We start from the raw sequence: 19,955 nt of genomic DNA, 5'->3' as shown, positions 1-19,955 counted from the left end.
TTATCGCAAATTTTCAAATATATATCGTGATAAATATTTTTGGCCATATCGCCCTGCTCTATATGGTAGGTATACTCCTACTACACATTTACTAGATCCAGTGAAATACATGGGCTGTGCATCCACAGTGAGTACAGATCCAACAGCAGTGATACCAATACCGAGCTTCAAACCCTCAGGCTGAGGAGCAGGCTGGCACTTGGTCTTTATGTGTAAGGCAACATCAGGCTTCACTCAAACACATCAAAGCTAATAAATGATGAAGGGTCTTTCTCATAATTCTTAGACATTTAGGACAGAAATGATCAGATGGCTTTAATTACAACATCTAGATTGTGGATTTTTAAAAAGATGAACAAAAATGATTCGGGTCAAAATATTTTTGTGTCAACATTATTCTGCCAAGAAAATGAGTAATCATGCTTACGCGCGATAAAAGGATCGATGTCCCGGGCTTTGGTGGCCACGTCCGAAGAACAAACCTGGCCCACTTGTACTAAGAGAGCTGCCACGTCATCGTAGAGTGGAGGGAACGCCTGGCAGAAAGCCACCAGGCATGGCAGGGTGGGCATGAAGAAGAGGAACCGCTTGGCACGAGTCAGCACTAGGAAGCAAAACACACACACGAATACACAATTAACACAAAACACAAGGCTGATAAACAGTTAATACAGTGTAGAGAAATAATGTTGCACTAACAGCTAAACACCAGAGGATGGCAGCTAAACACAGGGATAAAAACATCTGTGTGCCAACAGCTGATTTATGTAAGATGAACTGTACAGTGCAGGCAGCAGACTGAATGTTTGACAGAGAAAAGACGCACACTAAAAGAGGAAGTATATCACCACATGCATGAGCGTGTGAGACGTAAAGAGTGTTTACCGACCTGTAAGAAGTGTACCCATGACACTGATGGCCAACCTGGCCACACTCAGGGACTTGGGTAGGGCGTACTGGGTGCACAGATATGATAGCAACTGGATTGCAAAGATCTGCAGGGACACACGATAACAACAGTGAGACCTTTAATACATTTATTTATGTAGCAAATATGCAAACACTCAGCAGAGCAGCGAGCAGAGCTGGTTGGAGAAAATAAATAAATAAAAGCACAACAGTGTAAGAGAGGCTCTGGCACAAACCCAGGGCAAGTCTAGGAGTGAAAGCCAGGAAAGAGAGGGGAGGGGAGGTTGGGAGGCCTCACCTGCTTTTCCAGCTGGGGCTGGGCCAGCAGCTCTGGGATGAAGTCCAGACAGATATGGATGGAGGGAATGCCTGCCACAGTTAGAGGCAGCAGAGCTTGAGGGTAACCCTGGCAGACAGGGAGACAAGAGGAAACGGGAAACTTGGAATTAATCTAGCAACATAAGCAAGAAATCGCAAATAAGCAGTTCATTTATTCAAACAGTCGTCTATGTAAATGAGTGCCAGCGTAAACATGCGTGTGCGCCGATGCACACTGCAGCAGCTCCTGCTCAGCAGCTCCTGCTCAGCAGCTCCTGCTCAGCAGCTCCTGCTCAGCAGCTCCTGCTCAGCAGCGTGGATGGATTACTGTGACAGGAAGCGGTTTGATGAAGTCCACCATATGGCTGACTGCTGCTTCTGGGAGCTGCACTCACTTATTACTTACGCCACGGCACAATCTGATGACTAATGGGGTCAATATGATTCGGATCTTCTTGAAAAACGCATTGAAGGTATTTTCTGCTCTACGGTGTAATCAATTATCAATGACTGTAATGCTTTCAATAGAAAAATGTGGAAGGATGCACAAAATGGCACAATAAACCTGCCAGCATTATATTACCTGAAAGTGGACCAACTTGGCAATGTTGGGGTCGGCGATGAACATTTGATGCAGCAGACAACAGATGAGACACTGCACCTCCCTCAAATCACTGAGCAAACCTCCCTCTGGCTCCGCAGCCTCCACGCCCCCCTTGGCTGCAGGCCCCAGGCTTCCCTGCTTCGATTTCCCTGGCACGGGGCCCCGAATGCTCCTCAACAGGCTGTCTGTGGTGGCCCCCAGCTGCTGCTCTTCAGAGGTTGGCAGGCACACCTCCAGAAGAATCTGCACTGCTGCGCTGTCCTGCAGTTGGACAAAAACAAGGATTTATAATGACTTTGCATAAAAGGCCCGCCGTTACACTTTAGTGTCTTTTTGCATTTTTTGTTTTACTGAAACATCAGTAAGATAGAAATTTCACATAAAAATGAGATTTGAAAATTTTGCAGTGTAATATTTTGGGGGGATGAAGAAACAACGTGATACAGGAAACAGGGTTAGGAATGAATATGCTGTCACATGCATAGCACTCTTATAAAACTCAAATGACCTGCGCAGATAAAAGAGCGTTCTTTAGCTCCTCCCTTGTGACCTCCGGCGTATCTGGTTGTCCCGGCACGCCGAGGCTCGACACAGTCTGGCTCTGTCGATCAAAGTCGGCCGTCTCCTTCAGGTGACATTGCAGGTAGGCTTTCGCGGCCAGCAGGTAGCCATTCAGCATGTGAAGGACGATGTCCATCAAAGGAGGACACCTGGCCAAAAACAAATATTGTTACCTGACGATTAAGACGCATCATAACACGTCTGCCAGAGCTCATCTTTATATTCTTACATGCAGTTTCTATACATCAATACAACCATTATAGCCTCAATTTTAATAACATGTATGCATTAAGTCCTTAGTAACTACATAAAAAAAGAGCAATAAATGACAAAAAAAAATTGAAAATCGTTTTTGTTTTTTTCCATATATTTCTAGTTAGAACCCCGCCTCTCGCCCTATGACAGCTGGGATAGGCTCCAGCGCCCCCCGCGACCCTGAAAAGGATAAGCGGAAGCGAATGAATGAATGAATGAATGAATGAATGAATGAATGAATGAATGGATGGATGGATGGATGGATGGATTTCTAGTTAGAGAAATTTCAGAGGTTCACCCCTCAAAACTGTAAATAACAAAAAGTTGCACAAAATAGTTTCCAACCACAGGAAAATTATTTTGAGTGTCTTCATAGTTTTCTTTTTGAGATACACTAATTTTTATATACTGCAGGAAAAATGAAAATAAATATTATGATGCAAATTTGCAAAAAAAAAAAAAAAGCATCAAAACAGATTATTTCCAGCAGTTTGAGTTTAAGCCTCCCAGACGCGATACAGAAAGGCATAAACTCAAAATTTATTTCAAAAATACCCACATCTCTTTGTAAATGCCCTACAGGACAAAAAATAAATTTTCTGTGAAAATGACGTCACTTCCAGTTCCGGGCAGGTAATGGCGGGCATGCAACAGTTCACGCTGACGTCTATTCCAACATAGGAAGTGTTATGAACAGCTGATCGGACGAGCCCGTTTCTGGAATATTATGTTGTTGTTGCTGCAAGTGCTTTTATGCAGGTGTTGCAAAGCTACGTGTGGAAGGAAACCGTGACTGAGGACGAGCTGATGGCATAAGATGTAAGTACAACTCCTCCGGTTTCATATGCAAAAAAATGATTGCGCTAGCTCACGTGGTTCCAGTGCTACCGGGCTTTAAAAATAGTTATGGAAAACGGAGCATGCCCGCGCTGCCCGGTCATAAAGGGTTCATCTTTTGTATAAGAAGAAATTCTTTAGTTACGTTCAGTGAAAATGTGGACCACATGAAAGCCCACCTACTGCAACACGTCTGAGTCTGTATGTCTGAGTCCATGCGTGGCTTTTTGTAGTCACCTGTATACTCTCTGATCACAGCGCAGCACGATGAGAGGATCGACCATCAGGTCATTCTGGGTGTACCTCTGCTGCCTGAGCAGCTTCGCTGAAGGTTGGAGGGCGTTTACCGTCATCACCCACAGCCTGTGACACAGACACACAATTTCATTCCCACCACACAAAGTTTTGTTAACTGACGCACCGACTGTACCCGGCTTTTAAAGAACTCTGACGTAACTAAGACTAAGAAACACTGCCTTGTTAAGGGACAACATTAAAACTGCTCAAAGTAAAACTGACAGTATTACGCCCAAGATTAATATTCAGACTAGAGCAGGGCGCTATGACCAAAAATATTTATCACGATATCATTTGAAAATTTGTGATAACGATATAACTGACGATATAATTGACACGAGACAAAATACTTTACAACTCCTCAACTTTATTAGTGCAAAAACTCCCCCCCAAAAAAAACCATCAATGTATTTTCACTTAAACAAGCAGCTGTTTTTTTTTTATCTACATTAAAGTTATATAAAAATTTAAAAGTGAAAATGCAAATTCCTCACTGACAGTTTAACCAAAAGGCATTTCCAGTGGAAACTGGCCGACATATCCTGAGCATAACCATGTATAACATCCACAAAACTTAAAAAGAGGTTATACACACACAATACGGTAATATTATGTTGAAGCACAGTACGTATCACTCCGCCTACGATAGCCGTAATGCTCCGACAATCTATCGAGCGGTGCGGCTTCGTAGCTCAGCAAAGTCGTACTGAAACATCTGACAGATTTTCGAGCGCCGTGCACATAAAATCGTTTCGAGGTCAGTAAACACAACCAGAATTCATACATAAGGCACACGGGGTTATAAGGGGCTCTGTCGACTTTCAGAGAAATCAAAGGATTGATTTTAAGTGCGCCGTATTTTCCAAACAACACGGTAATAACGACGGCCCGCTAGCATGCTCCCCCGACAACCCCTTACATCTCCCCCTCAGAGGTCCCTCAGTCTTCCTGCCTGAGCTCGTCTTGTAACAGGCTCCTTTTGGTAGCTGTGCTCCTTTGAGCCCTGCAGCAGAGTGAGGTTAACCTCATCTGTCCAGAGCTCACAAAGGCCGACTCAGTCGCTCACATCAGTGTCTTTGATCAGTTTATACAATAATCACTGAGCAGACAGCTGAAAGTTAAGAGCAACATCTGCTGCTCTACAGGTTTCATGTCCTGTATTTACAGAGCCTGCCAGCAACTGTCTACAGGCCTAGAGGAGGAAGCAACAAGTCAAACACCCCTGTAAGCCTTTTACTGGAAACATGTATAATTATTATTTAACCAGCAGCAGGGGAGTTCATTCACTTCAGTGATGTCAAATTCTAATTAGTGAGGACAAGAAAATTCTTTAGACCAACTTTAGTTACTCAAGTGATTCCATTAATGCTTTAAGGCACAAATTCCTGATTGCATGTCCGGAGCACGTACCTGCGGGGCATCACGGTGTTCAGACCCATCCAGAGCTTGTTGACGGTCTGTAGTATACGACGAGGCACAGCAGGCTCCAGCAGCAGAGCCATGTTGGCTGTGAGGGCCTCCGCGTAAGGGATCAGGTCTCCAGGTGAAAGCAGTGTTAAATGTTCCAGGATACGCATCAGCCTGGGACTACCTGATGGCAACTTCTGGAAGGCTGGGAGGAAAACATAAGCTTTAATCTCTGATTCATAGAGAAGCTTTGGCTGCATCTCCATCAGTGTACAACAAGTGCACAGCACAGTATCATAAATACACTTGAGAATTATTGTGCGATTGTCCGTTGAGGTTAATCAACAGATTCCTTTAGCAGCATGGATGCATTTCAAGAGTCAGAGAGGAAAAATGTAAATCACAGATTAAATCCTACAAAGTCAAAATCCTACAAATTTAATTAAATCCTACAAATTAAATCCTACAAATGTATGGCAGTATTTTTGTGCCACTATTCTGAGCGTGCGTAAAAAAAGTTTGCAGGTGCAAGTGTTTGAAATTTGTTTTGAGCGAAGAAAAGCTGAATTTGAGTGAACAAAATTCATTCCTGCAAAAACTGTATTTCAGTGTTTGCTATTATCCACACACACACACGCACACACACCAGCAGCCCCTCTCACTCAGTTTTTGCAATTGCGCTCGCAATGTGTTGCTCGCGCTCTCAACATTTCTGCCCGTGCGCGCTCAACTCTTTCTCCACACCGTTATATTTGTGCCACAAACCCAGCCAATCACAGACTTGGATGCAAAGAAATCTGATTGGCTGTTTTGGTCTCCAATCAGCTCGAAATGACAAAATGCAATATCCCAGAATGCATTTCATCCAAAACTCAAACGAGGCAGTGGCGGAGGACCACAGAGGGGCGGAGTTTGAAATATTACTCTGTCTGGGTCACAAAATAAACTTTAAAGATATTTTCATGCGAGAATGTTTCTGTGTAAACTTCAAATACCTGCTCGATTCATCAAGACATCACATATTTGCATAAGTGCTCTAACGTTTTCGGAGATGCCTGTTACCCACCAGCTGACCGGGTGGTCACTCGGGTTAAACTTAATATAAAAGGCTGAACTGACAGAAAATCACCGACTACACCACCAGGTGTTACAGGAAAAACGAAGGAAAATAAATCCTTTGAACTAAGGCAAACGCTGTTGTGACAGTGATGTACTGTCTTGTTGGTATACATGTATGATTTGTATCACCTTCATGTTTCCAAACCATATCATGACCAGCAGCTTTACAGCTGTGGCTCCAGCAAACATCAGCTGATACTAGAAATGAATTTTAAATAAAATTCTAACAACAGCTGATCATGCTTAAACGTGCTGCTGTTGTTTAGCGCCACATCCGCTGGTTTCCTGTTTCTGGCGCAAAGTGGGCGATAAACAAACAAGAGAGACGATCAGCTGATCATTGATCAGTTTCATGATTGAAGTAGCAACAGGAGAGGGAGGGGAGAGAATGAGAGAAGAAGAGGCAGCTGTGCAGCGTAAAGACAGAATAACTCCAGCTTTGTCTTTTTGATTCTAGCTGAAGTCCGGGACTAATCGCGTTCCTTTTCCCTTCAATACGGATGTGTTGTAATTGGTCCAGCCCAAAAACAAACAAACATAAAAATGAAAAATCACCATCGGCCCACCAGGCAAATGTCCGGGATGCCCAATGGCCAGTCCAGCTATGCGGTCAGCTGGTGGGTAACAGGCATCTCCGAAAACGTCAGAGCACTTATGCAAATATGTGATGTCTTGATGAATCGACAGAGTAATATTTCAAACTCCGCCCCTCTGTGTTCCTCCGCCACTGCCTCGTTTGAGTTTGGATGAAATGCATTCTGGGATATTGCATTTTGTCATTTCGAGCTGATTGGAGACCAAAACAGCCAATCAGATTTCTTTGCATCCAAGTCTGTGATTGGCTGGTTTTGTGGCACAAATATAACGGTGTGGAGAAAGAGTTGAGTGTGCGAGCAACACATTGCGAGTGAGCGCAAATGCAAAAACTGAGCGAGAGGGGCTGCTGTTGTGTGTGTGGATAATACAGTTTTTGCACGCAGCAATGAATTTTGTTCACTCAAGTTCAGCTTTTCTTTGCTCAAAATAAATTTCTCCTCAAAATACAACACTTGCACATGCAAACTTTTTTTACGTGCGCTCAGAATAGTGGCACAAAAATAACGCCATACAAATGGAGTAAGCTGTTCAGGTTAAGAGACAGGCTCCGCAACACAAGTATGTAACCATCACTCAGTTCAAACAACTTTCTTTTAAACTACTACAATGAAGATCAGAGAAACACAAGAACACCACATGACAGAGCCAAATAAACGAGACGCCAGCACTCTGCGGTTTGTCGTGCAGCGGCACAAAGCATCTGGATGTAGCTACACATCACCTACATCTATTGAAACTGTTGATCCTTCAGCAGTTGTAGGATCAACACAGCATAAAAGATTAACCACAAAGATTACAGATTGATAAATGATTTTATTCCAACCTAAAACAGATAATCTGGCATTTCACTCGCCCAACTGTGGCGTCTAGATTAGCGTCAGTGGTGCTAGTAAAGCCATCAATCATCTGTCTGGGTTTTTATTACTTTAAAATGTTTCTCTCTTAATATTTTTAACTTAAATTCAGCAGCTACATCTTAAATTTCCTGTGCTCACCCTGGTGAAGCTGTCTCTGGGTGTATCTACAGGTGTTGCTGGGAAGCATCATCTTCCTCAACAGGGGCAGGGTACCGGTCACCTCCTCCGCACACACCCAGTCCTCCACAAGGCATAAATGTGGGTAGTTGGTTGCAAGCAGTCTCAGTAGGGCCGAATGCAGACCTGGGATCAGTGAAGAAACTGCGTTCAGTCTACAATAATCAAATAATTTTTACCTTTTGGGGGTTTTTCTCCATGTGTTTAGTAAGAAAAAGCCAAAAGTGACTCTCACCCCCGAGTTCCTGCTGCAGCCCTTGGGCCTGGGTAACTAAGTACTTAATGGGGATCTGGTCCATCAGGGCTGCAGAGTAGGATTTTGGCTTCTTCTGCATCAGGGCTTAAAAAAAAACAGAAAAAGAGGAAAACAAGACGAGTGAGTGGATCACAGAAACTATACTGAATTAAATACTAAACAGAGTGAAAATGTGAAGCAAAATAAGGACGAGATGGAGGATAAATGTTTTATTTGATTGTGTGAGGACACCAGAGCCGCTGTGCCGATGCGTTCGAGAAGCTGAGGTGATTTTTCATTGACGTGGGTTCATTACCACTGCTGATGGGCTTCATTACTCCTTCCTTGAAGGCTGAGAGAGCACTTGGGTAAACACAGCAATTAAAGAGATGGGCATAAACTCTCACATAAATCTGGCCTAATGAAGGGCAAGAGGAGAGCTCGTCACGCGAGAGAATAAACACTGACTAGGCTAACTGCTAATGCTCAATCTAACCTACAGCTGTCCTAGTTAGCTTTGCTCCCGCAGCCATTGTACTTGGCTCTTTGTCAGCCAACCATTTATTCTCTATGAAGCAGCCAACATTCAGTGCCAAGAGAGAAAAGGATGAATGACTGCACATCCAGAGCATCTCCTACAACTTAACAGAGGACAAAAGGTTCCTTTTTCTTCTCACTTGCTGACAAATTCCCTTCATCATCCACACAATGCATTCTTCAGTGAGGAAAATGACAAAGGATGCAATTCAGACAGGCACAGAAAGAGAAAATGAGAAGCAGGAGGGAGGTGAGCCAAGAGCACAAAGGGAAGCCAAACACATCGCAGTGTTTTTGTTGGGAAACAGCCTCATACATACCCAGCTGTTTGGTGCTAGCCAACAGGTTCTCCTCATAAGACAGGATGTAGTACAGGATAAGCAGTTGGGTGGTGATAGAGTAGCGCTGCCGTCCTGCTCGACTACCATCCGCTTGCTAAAGAGATCACCAGCAAACGTGGACATGGATATGTGAGCAAAATTATGGATTATGAAAGTGTAATTATGTTTCAAACAAAATGAACAATAACCCATCAAATGCACTGCACTGGTGTTTTGTAAGGGTGCGGATTTAGCTTCGGAAGCGACTTACTCCTGCAGAGCTCTGGAAGACAATGAGGATTTCCTGCTCTGTGATTGGCTGGTTGGTGGCCTCTGGGTTTGCCTTGGAAGCTGGAGTAAGGATGGAGTTGATATAAGCATCAATTAGGGGAATAAGTTGGGTGTGGATGGGTGTTGTCGTCTCACAGAGTTGGCGATAGATCCAGTCCTAGAAGGTGCACACAAAGGCAACAACACAGTTTCAAATAGCTGTGCAGTAGTACAAAGTTACGCAATAGTCACAATCAGCCATAACGTGTGCATTACCTTAATAGACACTTTGTGCTTGGTGAAGGCTCGGCTCCGAAGCAGCTGGTAGATGCAGTGAATGGGAAGAAATCCTGTGATGTTGGCACTTAGGTTGTTGGTCACTGCAACCCTAACTGCATGAGCTGTAACCACCTGCACAGCCAAAGTCACACAACTGTTGTTAACAGTTCAGAAATGTAAAGACTATGAACATTTGTGCCACATTTCTTTTGTAGCTCCTGGACAGGAAAATTTACTTCTATACCAGCAGCATGGGCCCAACCATCATCTTTGGCCAAGTGTTTACGTTTTGAATCATTATCGAAATAATATAGTTGCTCCGTGGTGCAGTGGTAACACATTCACCATATATGTGAATGATGGTAAATTTAATTCTGTTAGGAGATAAACCCCAGCCAAGTGCACTCCTAGTCCCAATGCCAGATAAATGGGCGGGCAGCATCAGAAAGGGCAAAGGGCATCAAATGTGTGCCAAATCAAATATGCCGATCCTTGGGAAATAAGGGAGCAGCCAAAAGTAGCTCCTAACTTTAATATCAAATTGAATCTGAAAAAACAGTTTAAAAGGTTTGCTACAAAATAGGGTTAAAACTATCCAACCATCGTTGCCATTATGGGATTTACTGGTTCAAGACTCATGAGGTGTCTGATCTCTCTTATAACACTGTTTAAGAAGCTTACCCCATGAAACAGACAGATGTGTGTGATGCTAATAGTCTATACTGGTGTGAAAACTCTGTCATGCACCGTGACAGTTTGCCAACGTCAAGCAGTAATAACCTAAAGATATCAAAGTCAAAACTTTCTGTGCTTCCTATGAAAAAGGTTTCAGCAGCAAATCCCCCCCCCCCCCCCCCCCCCCATTGGTCTGATAGTAAACAGTGAAACCTGAAAGGATGGAGGTGTTGAGTCAGAGATCTACATCAAATCACTGACAAAAACGGTGGTTGCCCAGTAACAATACACAATGATGGACTTGTAATATACATACACACCTGTTCAGTGAAGATCTCCTGTGTGAAGATGGTCTTCATCTTGCTCAGTGAGCTGGGCTTGATGGCAATCTGCAGGAATTACACAAAAACTATGAAAAACATCCAGAGTGGCAGGCTCGCTGTGAGTGAAAACAGCCTGTAGGCAGCAGCGCTGCTATTTTGTAATTCCCTCTTTTCATATTTCATAAGAAAAATTCTACATGGCAAGCACAACACTGAATTGAGAGGATTGCCCTAGGGGTGGAAACAAACAGGCTCTAAATCCAATTACATTACACATCTTAGTGGGAAATACAGTGAGACAGGGAAACTACTTAGCACACAGACAAGAAACAATAGTGCACTTAATAAGTAATAACACTGAAAACTGGCTGCAGGGTGTAGAGCAGCTAGCTAGATACGTGTATGCTGCAAATGTTTCATTAGTGATATAGTCTTTATATGCACCACTGCTGCAGCAGACGAGAGGGGCCAGTGGCTGGTCAGCCAGACTGATGTATTGATCTCTGCCTCCCTCCCACCTACCACCTTACCTTCATCCCCAAAGTAGAGCACACCAACTCAATAATGGAGCTGAGCTGGTTGCTATGGAAATACATGGCAACCAGTAATAGCATCTCTCCAAAAGAAGCAGATACGCCTGCGGCGCTGTAAGGAGGAAGACAAACACATATGCAGGAGAGGCAAGTGAGAGAAGACATTTAGGTTTGTCGTTAAGCCTTCATGTTGCAGGACAGAATTTAAATAAAAGCGATTATGACCGTTACATCAACCCACACACACCTGAACCTTCCTCTCACAGCCTTTAGGTTAGTCAGACAAACCTGTCAGATTTATGGTTTATGGACTCGAGTCACAAAAACACGGATTCATATTCAATGCTGAAGGTGCTGAAACAGGTCATAGACTTCATACAGGAAAAACAAATCTCCAAGGAACGAGTTCAACACATAAAGACGATTTAATACTTTCAACTTCTTGTTCATTGTGGGAATGTTTTTTGTTTCCTCGGTCACTTGGTCAAGGAAACAGAGTGTGTATAGGCATCCTTAGATTATCTGCCCTTCCTTATTCATCCCTCTTCATCTGACACTGAAATCTATCAGAGCCTAATGTAAAGAAATGTTCAAATCCGGCACACCGATTAGCGTGAATCCACTGATCCTTGTCACTTGCATCATCAGCACTGGAGCAACAACAACGGGCCAAACTTGGAGATGCACATAACTAATGTAACTGACTAATAATGTCCAATGTTCAAAAAGAGGTTCTTGACTTTAAAGTCCCCTCTGATGTCCATGTCTACTATCCTGGATCTTATGAAAAAGACACTGAACGGGCCCAAACAGAAATCTGTGATAAGCCTACAGCAGCTTTGGTTTTAGCCGTAGCTGGTTAGCAATTCATATTTCTAGGACAAGTATGCTGTGGTTGTTTAAAAATAATACCTGAGATGGATGGCAGGAGTAGAAAAGACACCATACAACTATCTATGCATGTCAGATATATACCAGTCAATGTCAGCACCAGTTACAACCAATCAAAACTGGCGAGGAAGCTGACATGTAAAGAGCTCAGCACCTTTGTCTTATACCGACACCAAAGTCGGTGAATGGTACTGGCTCTACTTCCTGAAATTAATTTTAAAAAATTAAATTACATTTTTTTAAAAACAAATCTGCTGATTCTTCATATGAAAGGAGGTCACCACCAACAGCAGCTGTGTATAATGTTTCACAGTATAGGAGACAGGATCAGGATCTAAGTGCCACAAATGCTTTCACACATGGGTTTATGTTGCATTATAGACTAATTCTGTAAAGACATCATCCTATTACAGCTGATGTGATGAACATTTAAAGCTTACGACATATAAAATCAGTACAATAACGTGTGTGTCACAATAAACTCAGACATGTGACAGCTTCCTGTGATTGATTTTACTCTCTAATCTTTTGCGTTCTCCATGAAGCCTTTTTATTGTTACCTTTCAAAGTATTCCTCCTCTTTGATCATCCAGCTGAGCCACATGACCATCAGTTGTTCTTGCTCTGGAGTGCTGCACAGGCACACAGAGGATAATGCTCAGTCGACATATGAAAAGAATACTATTAATGCCAAAAAACACCGACAGGGCTTTTTGGTAAGCAGCGGGCAAATCAAAATTCAAGACCACCGGCAGCTAAAAAGAGCTTGTGATCCCTGGCCTGTTTGTGTTGGCTGAATAAAACAAAGACGTCTAAAAGTAAGAGTCAATAAACGTTATGTACCTGACTAGAGTAGGAAAGGCCAGCAGTTTGCAGAAAGACAAGGAGACGAACCGAACGCCAGCAGGAGTGGCAGGAGGCCGGCTGGTCATCAGCTGCAGTAGTTGCTCTGCTTCCTCATCTGTAGGTCTGGAAGGAAACACAGCCATTAAAATACATTGTTACATTGTTACAACTAGTACATAAAATATTGATTATAAAATCAAATGTAACAAAAGCTATCATGATCTTTGACTCACCTGAGACCTGCAATACCCATGAGGGCGCAGTACAGCCGGAGCAGGGCGCTGGCCTTCACCACGTGCTCCTCTCTGAGGCCAGAGTACCCCGAGCCTCCTTCCTCCTCCATGCCGCCATTATTGGGCACATGGGTGCTGCGTGAACGCGGCAGGATGGCAACGAGCTCGAGCAGCAGCTGTCTGCGCATTTGCCACAGCACTGAGCTGCTTTCCCTCTTACGCTGGCAGGATCGAGTGAGGAGAGGACACCATTTAACTTTCATGCTTCCACCGCTGGGCCTTGGTAACAGTTTGCCCAAGTTCATTTACCAATCTGATAATTATGATCATTAACTGACTCGTTGCATGAGCAGCAACTTGAGGAACATTTTAGGACATTTCTCCAATGGCGAGCAGAAGCTCCGTTCCTCCTCAGAGCTTTATCGCCTAAAAACCCCCAACATTTTATGAAAGGGAAATTTAAACAAATGATGACATTTACAGTGAAAAGCTGACTAAAGCGTGTCTGCGCTCCATAAACTGCAAGAAATGCCAGCAGATAGCCAGACTCGTGATCTCCTTTATATCTGCTGTGATATTTTGAATGTTAGCTTAAATTTGGGGCAATCCAACTCGAGCGCTGAACACCGAGTAATACAAGAAAGATACTCCCACCAGGATCTCATTTTGAATGTCAGCGAGTGTTTGTATTACTGTCTGTTCTTTAAAAACATCACAGGAACAATCCAGCATGTTGAGGACATTGTGGGTGGTCCACCTCTTGCACCTAAAGGAGTGACTGTTTATGTGTTGTCAGGAAATACGAGAGTCAACCGGGGCCTTACCTGTTGTCCATTGCGAATGAACATACTGAACCATGTACGGACTTTGCTATTGGTGCCAAGCAGCAGTCCGCTGACATAAGACACAAGAGGACTGACTGCCTCATCTGCTGCATCTGGTTTATAATCCAGAGTGAGAGCCACACCCAAACCAGGCAGGTGACACTCCTCCACCTGGAACACAGAGCACCCACAGTCAATTACAGAGCGTCACCCGTTCTATCAAATATTAATCATGTTCTTTCATAATGACTACGTCTATGTTTGTTTGATTATCACTATGGGCTGATGTGCTCCCGGTCTTTGCAAAGACACGCGTCTCCAAGGTATAGCTCAGGGGTCTCGAACTCCAGACCTCGAGGGCCGCTGTCCTGCAACTTTTCCATGTGTCCCTGCTGCAACACACCTGAATACAATTAGCAGGTCATTAGCAAGACTCTAGAACTTGACTGCATGCTGAGGTGGCAATTCAGCCATTTGATTCATGTTACAGCAGCTCATGACTGAATGAACATGGTGCAATAAAAGCATTGTTGGAATTACATTGTTCCAAACACATTTACTTGAGCAGGGTTAGGGGTCGCCACCTCAGCACGCAGTCAAGTTCTATAGTCTTGCTAATGACCTACTAGTTGTATTCAGGTGTGCTGCAGCAGAGACACATGGAGAAGTTGCAGGACAGCGGCCCTCGAGGACTGGAGTTCGAGACCCCTGTATAGCTCCTTTTCTTACTGAGGGGAAACATGAGCAAAGAAGCTGTCTTGCTAAGTGAGTGATTATGAGCCAAAACAAGGTTTGAAAATAAAGGAAATTAAAAAAGGGGAACTAGCAATATGGGTGTCGTTCTAATACAAGCCTGCATTGCTGTATTAGTGTCGTCTTCTTTTTCTGTGCAAACGAAATATCACTGTTGTTTAAATTCACTGTTCCTCGTCATCCTACTATTAATGTTTCTCGACATTATTTTCTAACATCACGCGTTGCTTGACCTTGCTGGTTGCGAGCTCTACTACCCTTCACCAGACATTGTTTTCAGCACTGGATCCCATCAATTCCCAAACCTTGTTGTTTGAGACCACAAAGTCCAGCCAAGTACGAGTTCTGCTAATGAATCATTCAGCAAGGCAATGAATTTCTTCTGCCTCGTTCAATAGCCGACCTTCTAACCTCTATGAGCGATAGAAATAAGACTCATTTCTCCCCCTCGGGGACAGCGTCACTAAGAGTACCACAACATAAATGACTAAAGAGCAAAATCCTATCACTGTTACTGCCCTCTATCAGGTGAGTTGATTTAAGCAGAGAAAAATAGTTCCCTGCACAGCAGAGCCAGTCGTTAGTCAAGTCTATAATAACTAAAGAGTGATGTTTAGGAGCTAAAAGCAAACAAACGTCTACAGCTTACAAATTATTCATCATTTAACAAAGTGGTGTAAGCACAACATTTGTCTGTCAAACTGATTTTCATTCTTGAAATCTGTGCATGACTGTTACATTACCAGCAGGCTACGTTTAGCGAGGCAGAGAAACAGATGAGCTTTGCTGGGGTGCCGCGTTAAATTTGTTACCAAGAGAAACTGCAAAATTATGGAAGATATGTTTTAACGGCAAATAATTATATTGAGATCACAATCAATATTTACTGCGGCTATGTTTCTGCAAACACAACCGTCGTGCTATCCAAACATTTAATCAGGAGAGCGCTTCATAAAAAAGGAGCAGATGCTCCAAATGTGCTGGTGCGAGTATTAATTTGATTTAATACATGCATAATTAATGGGATAAAACAGGGCAGCAGAATGAATGTTGCAGAAAATGTGCATCCAGAGTAGAAAAAGAGCAGCTACTAGATGAGAGAACTCATCTCTCATCTGAAATAAATGACTTTTGGGATGCTGTAAATAAAGTGGGAGTTTGGCGTGAGTTCAGTCCCGCCATTATACTAACAGTATACCTACCACCATAGCCCGGATATTGAGAGCCTGTGAGGGATTCATCTGACATAGCTGCCGGAGCGCTTCAGTCCTGCGCCGCCCACCTACGCTCTCCTCATCCTGACGCTCTCCATTCTTAATCAGACCTCTGCACACTGCAACAACAGAGAGGCACGCTTAAACACTGTGGACCTTCTGCTTACTATATCCTTACAGCAAATGAGGAGAAACGTATGCAGACTTTCAACACTGTATAATCTGAATACTTCCAGATCCCAGTTATGTCCTTCAATACACAACAGCCATGATTGCATCAATTCTCTGGCATATTTGTCCTTCACTTTCCCACTGTATATTGTTTAAAAGTAAATTTGGTAGCTGGCATTATGGCAACGCTTTGAAATTGAATTAGTTTCCATCTGTGCTGCTCCTGGATCATTCATACACCATTGATGAGGCGGCGGGGTGAAGTCTGGCTGCCAGCTGGTGTTTAACATGGCAAACCTTACAAACACTTCATCCAAGGATGAATCCATTGCACTTTCATGTCAATGAAAGAGTAACTGCAGCAGCAAAGCCAAAGGGAATCTGTGATGATCACCGCTACGCAGCACAAATCTGCGCCTGACATGGATCTGACACTCTGTGCGATAAGGAGACAGTGAGTGTTTTATTCCAGAGAGCCTCTCAAAGGGCTCTCGGGGAGTCAGGATGACATAATAATAATGTTCATCATCAGTCAAAGACAAATGCCTGCACTCTCGGTCCACTGCCGTGAACAGCATTAAGAACAACACATAGTTGTAGATATCAGTGTGTAATTCTAATAAAGCGGGAAACCTTGGAGGTAATCTCAGGTAAAGTCCTGTTTCCTCCACACTGACTGACTATATCCAACTATTCCTGTCAATTAATCAGCCACTCTATTTTCCATTATCTGCTGACAGAATGTGCAGCGTTGTGCAACAGATGAATTACCTTCATTGAAGCTGTCAGGAACATTGGCAACCAGCAGACACAGAAACCAGTCACCATTGCGGACGTGAAGCAAAGCCTCGGCCACATCCACGATCGGCAGGAGCGAAGGCAGCTCTAAGACGGAGAAAATCCAAACACACTTCAGACGGCAGGGTCAAAGAAACGGATTATTTTCAGACATGTTTACAGAAATATTTGTTATTTTAAATATGCTGCGTTATTTCTGAACTCTCAGGAGCAGTGGACTATTTATTATTTGGATTATTTCGATTTTTCAGTTATTTTGTATTTATCAAAAAGCAAGTCACTGCCTTTTACAAGAAAAAGACAAGGCTGTGAGGAGATGGAGTGGCTGGCTGCAGACCGCTCTTCAAGCAGAAATCAGCTGCATGACAAAGTGCAGTAAACAATTAGTGTTTGAGCTTCGGCATGTTTTCAACACTTTGCCATGCCAACAGAGCAGCAAGAGATGTTTTTCAAAAATTGTTTTCTTTATTTTCATTTGCCGCTCATGACAATTTTTTTATTTGTCGATTTTGTAGTGCTCCCTACAATGTGAACCTCTCACCTGAATGTTTAAAATGTTGTTCAATCCAATTCAATTCAAGCTCAACAATCAAATGATCCCTTATGAGAGCAAGCACCAGGCAACGGTGGAAAGGAAAAAACTTCCTTTAAACAGGAAGAGACCTCTGACAGAACCAGGCTCAGGGAGGGGCAGCCATCTGTCATGGCTGGTTGGGGGGTGAGAGGCAAAAGAAAAGAAAAATGAGAGCACAATTTAGCCATGTGTGGCTCACGTTGCCTAAAATAAACAACATATGGTTTTCTGGACTGAAGGAAAGTTTTCTGTGAGGTGACTGAAGACGCCGAGCGGATGCTTTTCAGTGCGTTTCTTGTTTAAATGAACTCCGTCGGGTAAAAAAATGGAGTTGTTGAAAAACCTCAAGCATGGATGCTCAATAATCACTCCAGCAGCCTTTCTAATGCTGGCGTTCACGATCTGCCTGTCCTTATTGATTTTGCCTGGATTTCCATATATCCACACTTGACGCTCGTTGATGGATGAATATACAATTGTCATTGAGGGGAACTCTGTGTGCATCCATCCATCCATCCATTCGCTTCCGTTTATCCTTTTCAGGGTGGCGGGGGGCGCTGGAGCCTATCCCAGCTGTCGTAGGGCGAGAGGCGGGGTACACCCTGGACAGATCGCCAGTCTGTCGCAGGGCCAACACACAGGGACAGACAACCATTCGCGCTCACATTCACTCCTAGTGGCAATTTGGATTATCCAATTAACCTATCCCCACAAGCTGCATGTCTTTGGACGGTGGGAGGAAGCCGGAGTACCCGGAGGGAACCCACGCAAACACGGGGAGAACATGCAACATGCAGCCCCGGCTCGGACAGTCTCGGTCGTTGTGTCCTTGGGCAAGACACTTCACCCGTTGCCTACTGGTGGTGGTCAGAGGGCCCGGTGGCGCCAGTGTCCGGCAGCCTCGCCTCTGTCAGTGCGCCCCAGGGTGGCTGTGGCTGCAATGTAGCTGCCATCACCAGTGTGTGGATGTGTGCGTGAATGGGTGGATGACTGGATGTGTAAAGCGCTTTGGGGTCCTTAGGGACTAGTAAAAGCGCTATATAAATACAGGCCATTTACCATTTACCAAACTCCACACAGAAAGACCCCGGCCTGATGTTGGAATTGAACTCAGGACCTTCTTGCTGTGCGGCAACAGTGCTAACCACCGTGCTGCCCTGCTCTGTGTGCAGTTGCATCAATTCCTTCTCAATGACAGAAGTTGATAAGCAGACATGAGTCCCAAATCATTGCCCCAAGCATGGATTACCAATATGTCAGGTGGTCTCTGTGTGGATAGCTCCTCATAAAAACGAGGAAGGACTCCGCTCCAGCGCATCCCTCCTTTGCCAAACCACTGGACGTTGGCATTAAGTCCGAAATTTTCTCCTCTCTTTTGCGTCACTCTCGCCTCGTCTGATGTAGCTTGACCCAATGGATCCACACTTTTGTTTCTCCCTTCTGGAGATTCTGTGTGGTCTCTCTGTGTCAATACATGGGAACCTGTTAGAGAGGCCAGGGTTGAAAAAGGGATGCCGGAGAACCTCCAAGGGTGTTATGCGCTGGTGTGCATCCAAGGCCAACATCTCTTTAATTAAGCTGACAAATAAGCTTTGGCCATCTTCTGGTCCTCGTCTAACCTTCGTTATTTGTTCGAGGTCATCGAGACGTTTAAGTTTTATGTATCGAGTCTCCAGGGATGGATATGCTGTCTCGTACTGAAATTGTTGGTCAGTCTTATCTGTCCAGCGCTGTTGCTTGTAGTCGTCTTCAATGAAATAGTCATCAGTGTAAATGCCAGAGTCTAGAACACGATCTGGTGGCTGACCCTGAGTCTGTATGATGAATTTCAGATAATCATATTCATTCTCCGCAGGGTAGAGTAGCACCCCTGTAGCAAGCTCCACACCGACCAGCCCCAGCTGGTAGGTGTTATTAGAACTGACACCCTTTACCTGTCTGTAGCTGAATCTCCCACATTTCAGTCATTCAGTGATTAAAAGAATATGAACCTTCAATATTCATTCAGATGTTTTGTTTTTCTAAAAAAAAATTTATTCAGCTTTTTCTAATGTACATTTTAACATCATCTACTTTCAAACTTTGAAACTTCTTCTGTGTGAACTTCAGCTTTCAACAGTTCTCCACTTTATCTTTCAGGTGAATTATTCAGTATGTTTCAGCTGTAGGGATGGGTACCGGTATCCAGTGCCATCATGGCACGTGTCATACACTTTGGATTCTAGCCAATCATTTTACCTTTGTGAGCGTAGTAGGCGGGGCCAGGTACGTACGTTCTGTTAGAGCAGAGCTACAGATTAAAAATGTCCAAGGCGAAGCGGTCAAAAGTCTGGCTGTACTTCACAGCAAAAGATGCAAACTCAGCAGCAACAAGTGCTTTAAGCTGATACTGTGATACTGTCAAAGGAGGTAACACCTCGAATCTGATGAAACAGCTGGCGACGCATAGCGTTTTGTTAAAGCCGAGAAATGCGCCGTATTTGATAGCTTGCTGTGGGACCTCACACCGAGCACATCTACTGCGGGTGTGGTGCCTGTTAT

General features: G+C 43.9%; 1 protein-coding gene across 2 annotated transcripts in view; it reads right to left on the bottom strand.

The window, feature by feature from the left end:
• ints2 (integrator complex subunit 2) overlaps window positions 1-19,955 on the bottom strand; it is a 24,638-nt gene that overhangs the window by 1,850 nt on the left and 2,833 nt on the right. For both annotated transcript variants that reach the window (XM_005740351.1, XM_005740352.1), the window contains exons 5-24: window positions 16,814-16,927; window positions 15,860-15,990; window positions 13,905-14,075; window positions 13,081-13,301; window positions 12,845-12,970; window positions 12,562-12,633; window positions 11,108-11,222; window positions 10,575-10,643; window positions 9,577-9,711; window positions 9,302-9,478; window positions 9,031-9,145; window positions 8,174-8,278; window positions 7,900-8,064; window positions 5,192-5,393; window positions 3,722-3,847; window positions 2,340-2,541; window positions 1,811-2,092; window positions 1,208-1,315; window positions 890-995; window positions 428-604 (exon numbers count right to left, since the gene is read on the bottom strand). In XM_005740351.1, the coding sequence (XP_005740408.1) occupies window positions 428-604; window positions 890-995; window positions 1,208-1,315; window positions 1,811-2,092; window positions 2,340-2,541; window positions 3,722-3,847; window positions 5,192-5,393; window positions 7,900-8,064; window positions 8,174-8,278; window positions 9,031-9,145; window positions 9,302-9,478; window positions 9,577-9,711; window positions 10,575-10,643; window positions 11,108-11,222; window positions 12,562-12,633; window positions 12,845-12,970; window positions 13,081-13,301; window positions 13,905-14,075; window positions 15,860-15,990; window positions 16,814-16,927 (2,919 nt within the window). The remainder of the gene's footprint in view (window positions 1-427; window positions 605-889; window positions 996-1,207; window positions 1,316-1,810; window positions 2,093-2,339; window positions 2,542-3,721; window positions 3,848-5,191; window positions 5,394-7,899; window positions 8,065-8,173; window positions 8,279-9,030; window positions 9,146-9,301; window positions 9,479-9,576; window positions 9,712-10,574; window positions 10,644-11,107; window positions 11,223-12,561; window positions 12,634-12,844; window positions 12,971-13,080; window positions 13,302-13,904; window positions 14,076-15,859; window positions 15,991-16,813; window positions 16,928-19,955) is intronic.

This window comes from Pundamilia nyererei, unplaced genomic scaffold (assembly GCF_000239375.1).
Source record: "Pundamilia nyererei isolate P.nyererei 1_Seehausen unplaced genomic scaffold, PunNye1.0 scaffold00099, whole genome shotgun sequence".
Taxonomy (NCBI): domain Eukaryota; kingdom Metazoa; phylum Chordata; class Actinopteri; order Cichliformes; family Cichlidae; genus Pundamilia; species Pundamilia nyererei.
The sequence above is the reverse complement of the archived record's forward strand: the minus strand, read 5'-3'. Positions and strand labels throughout refer to the sequence as shown.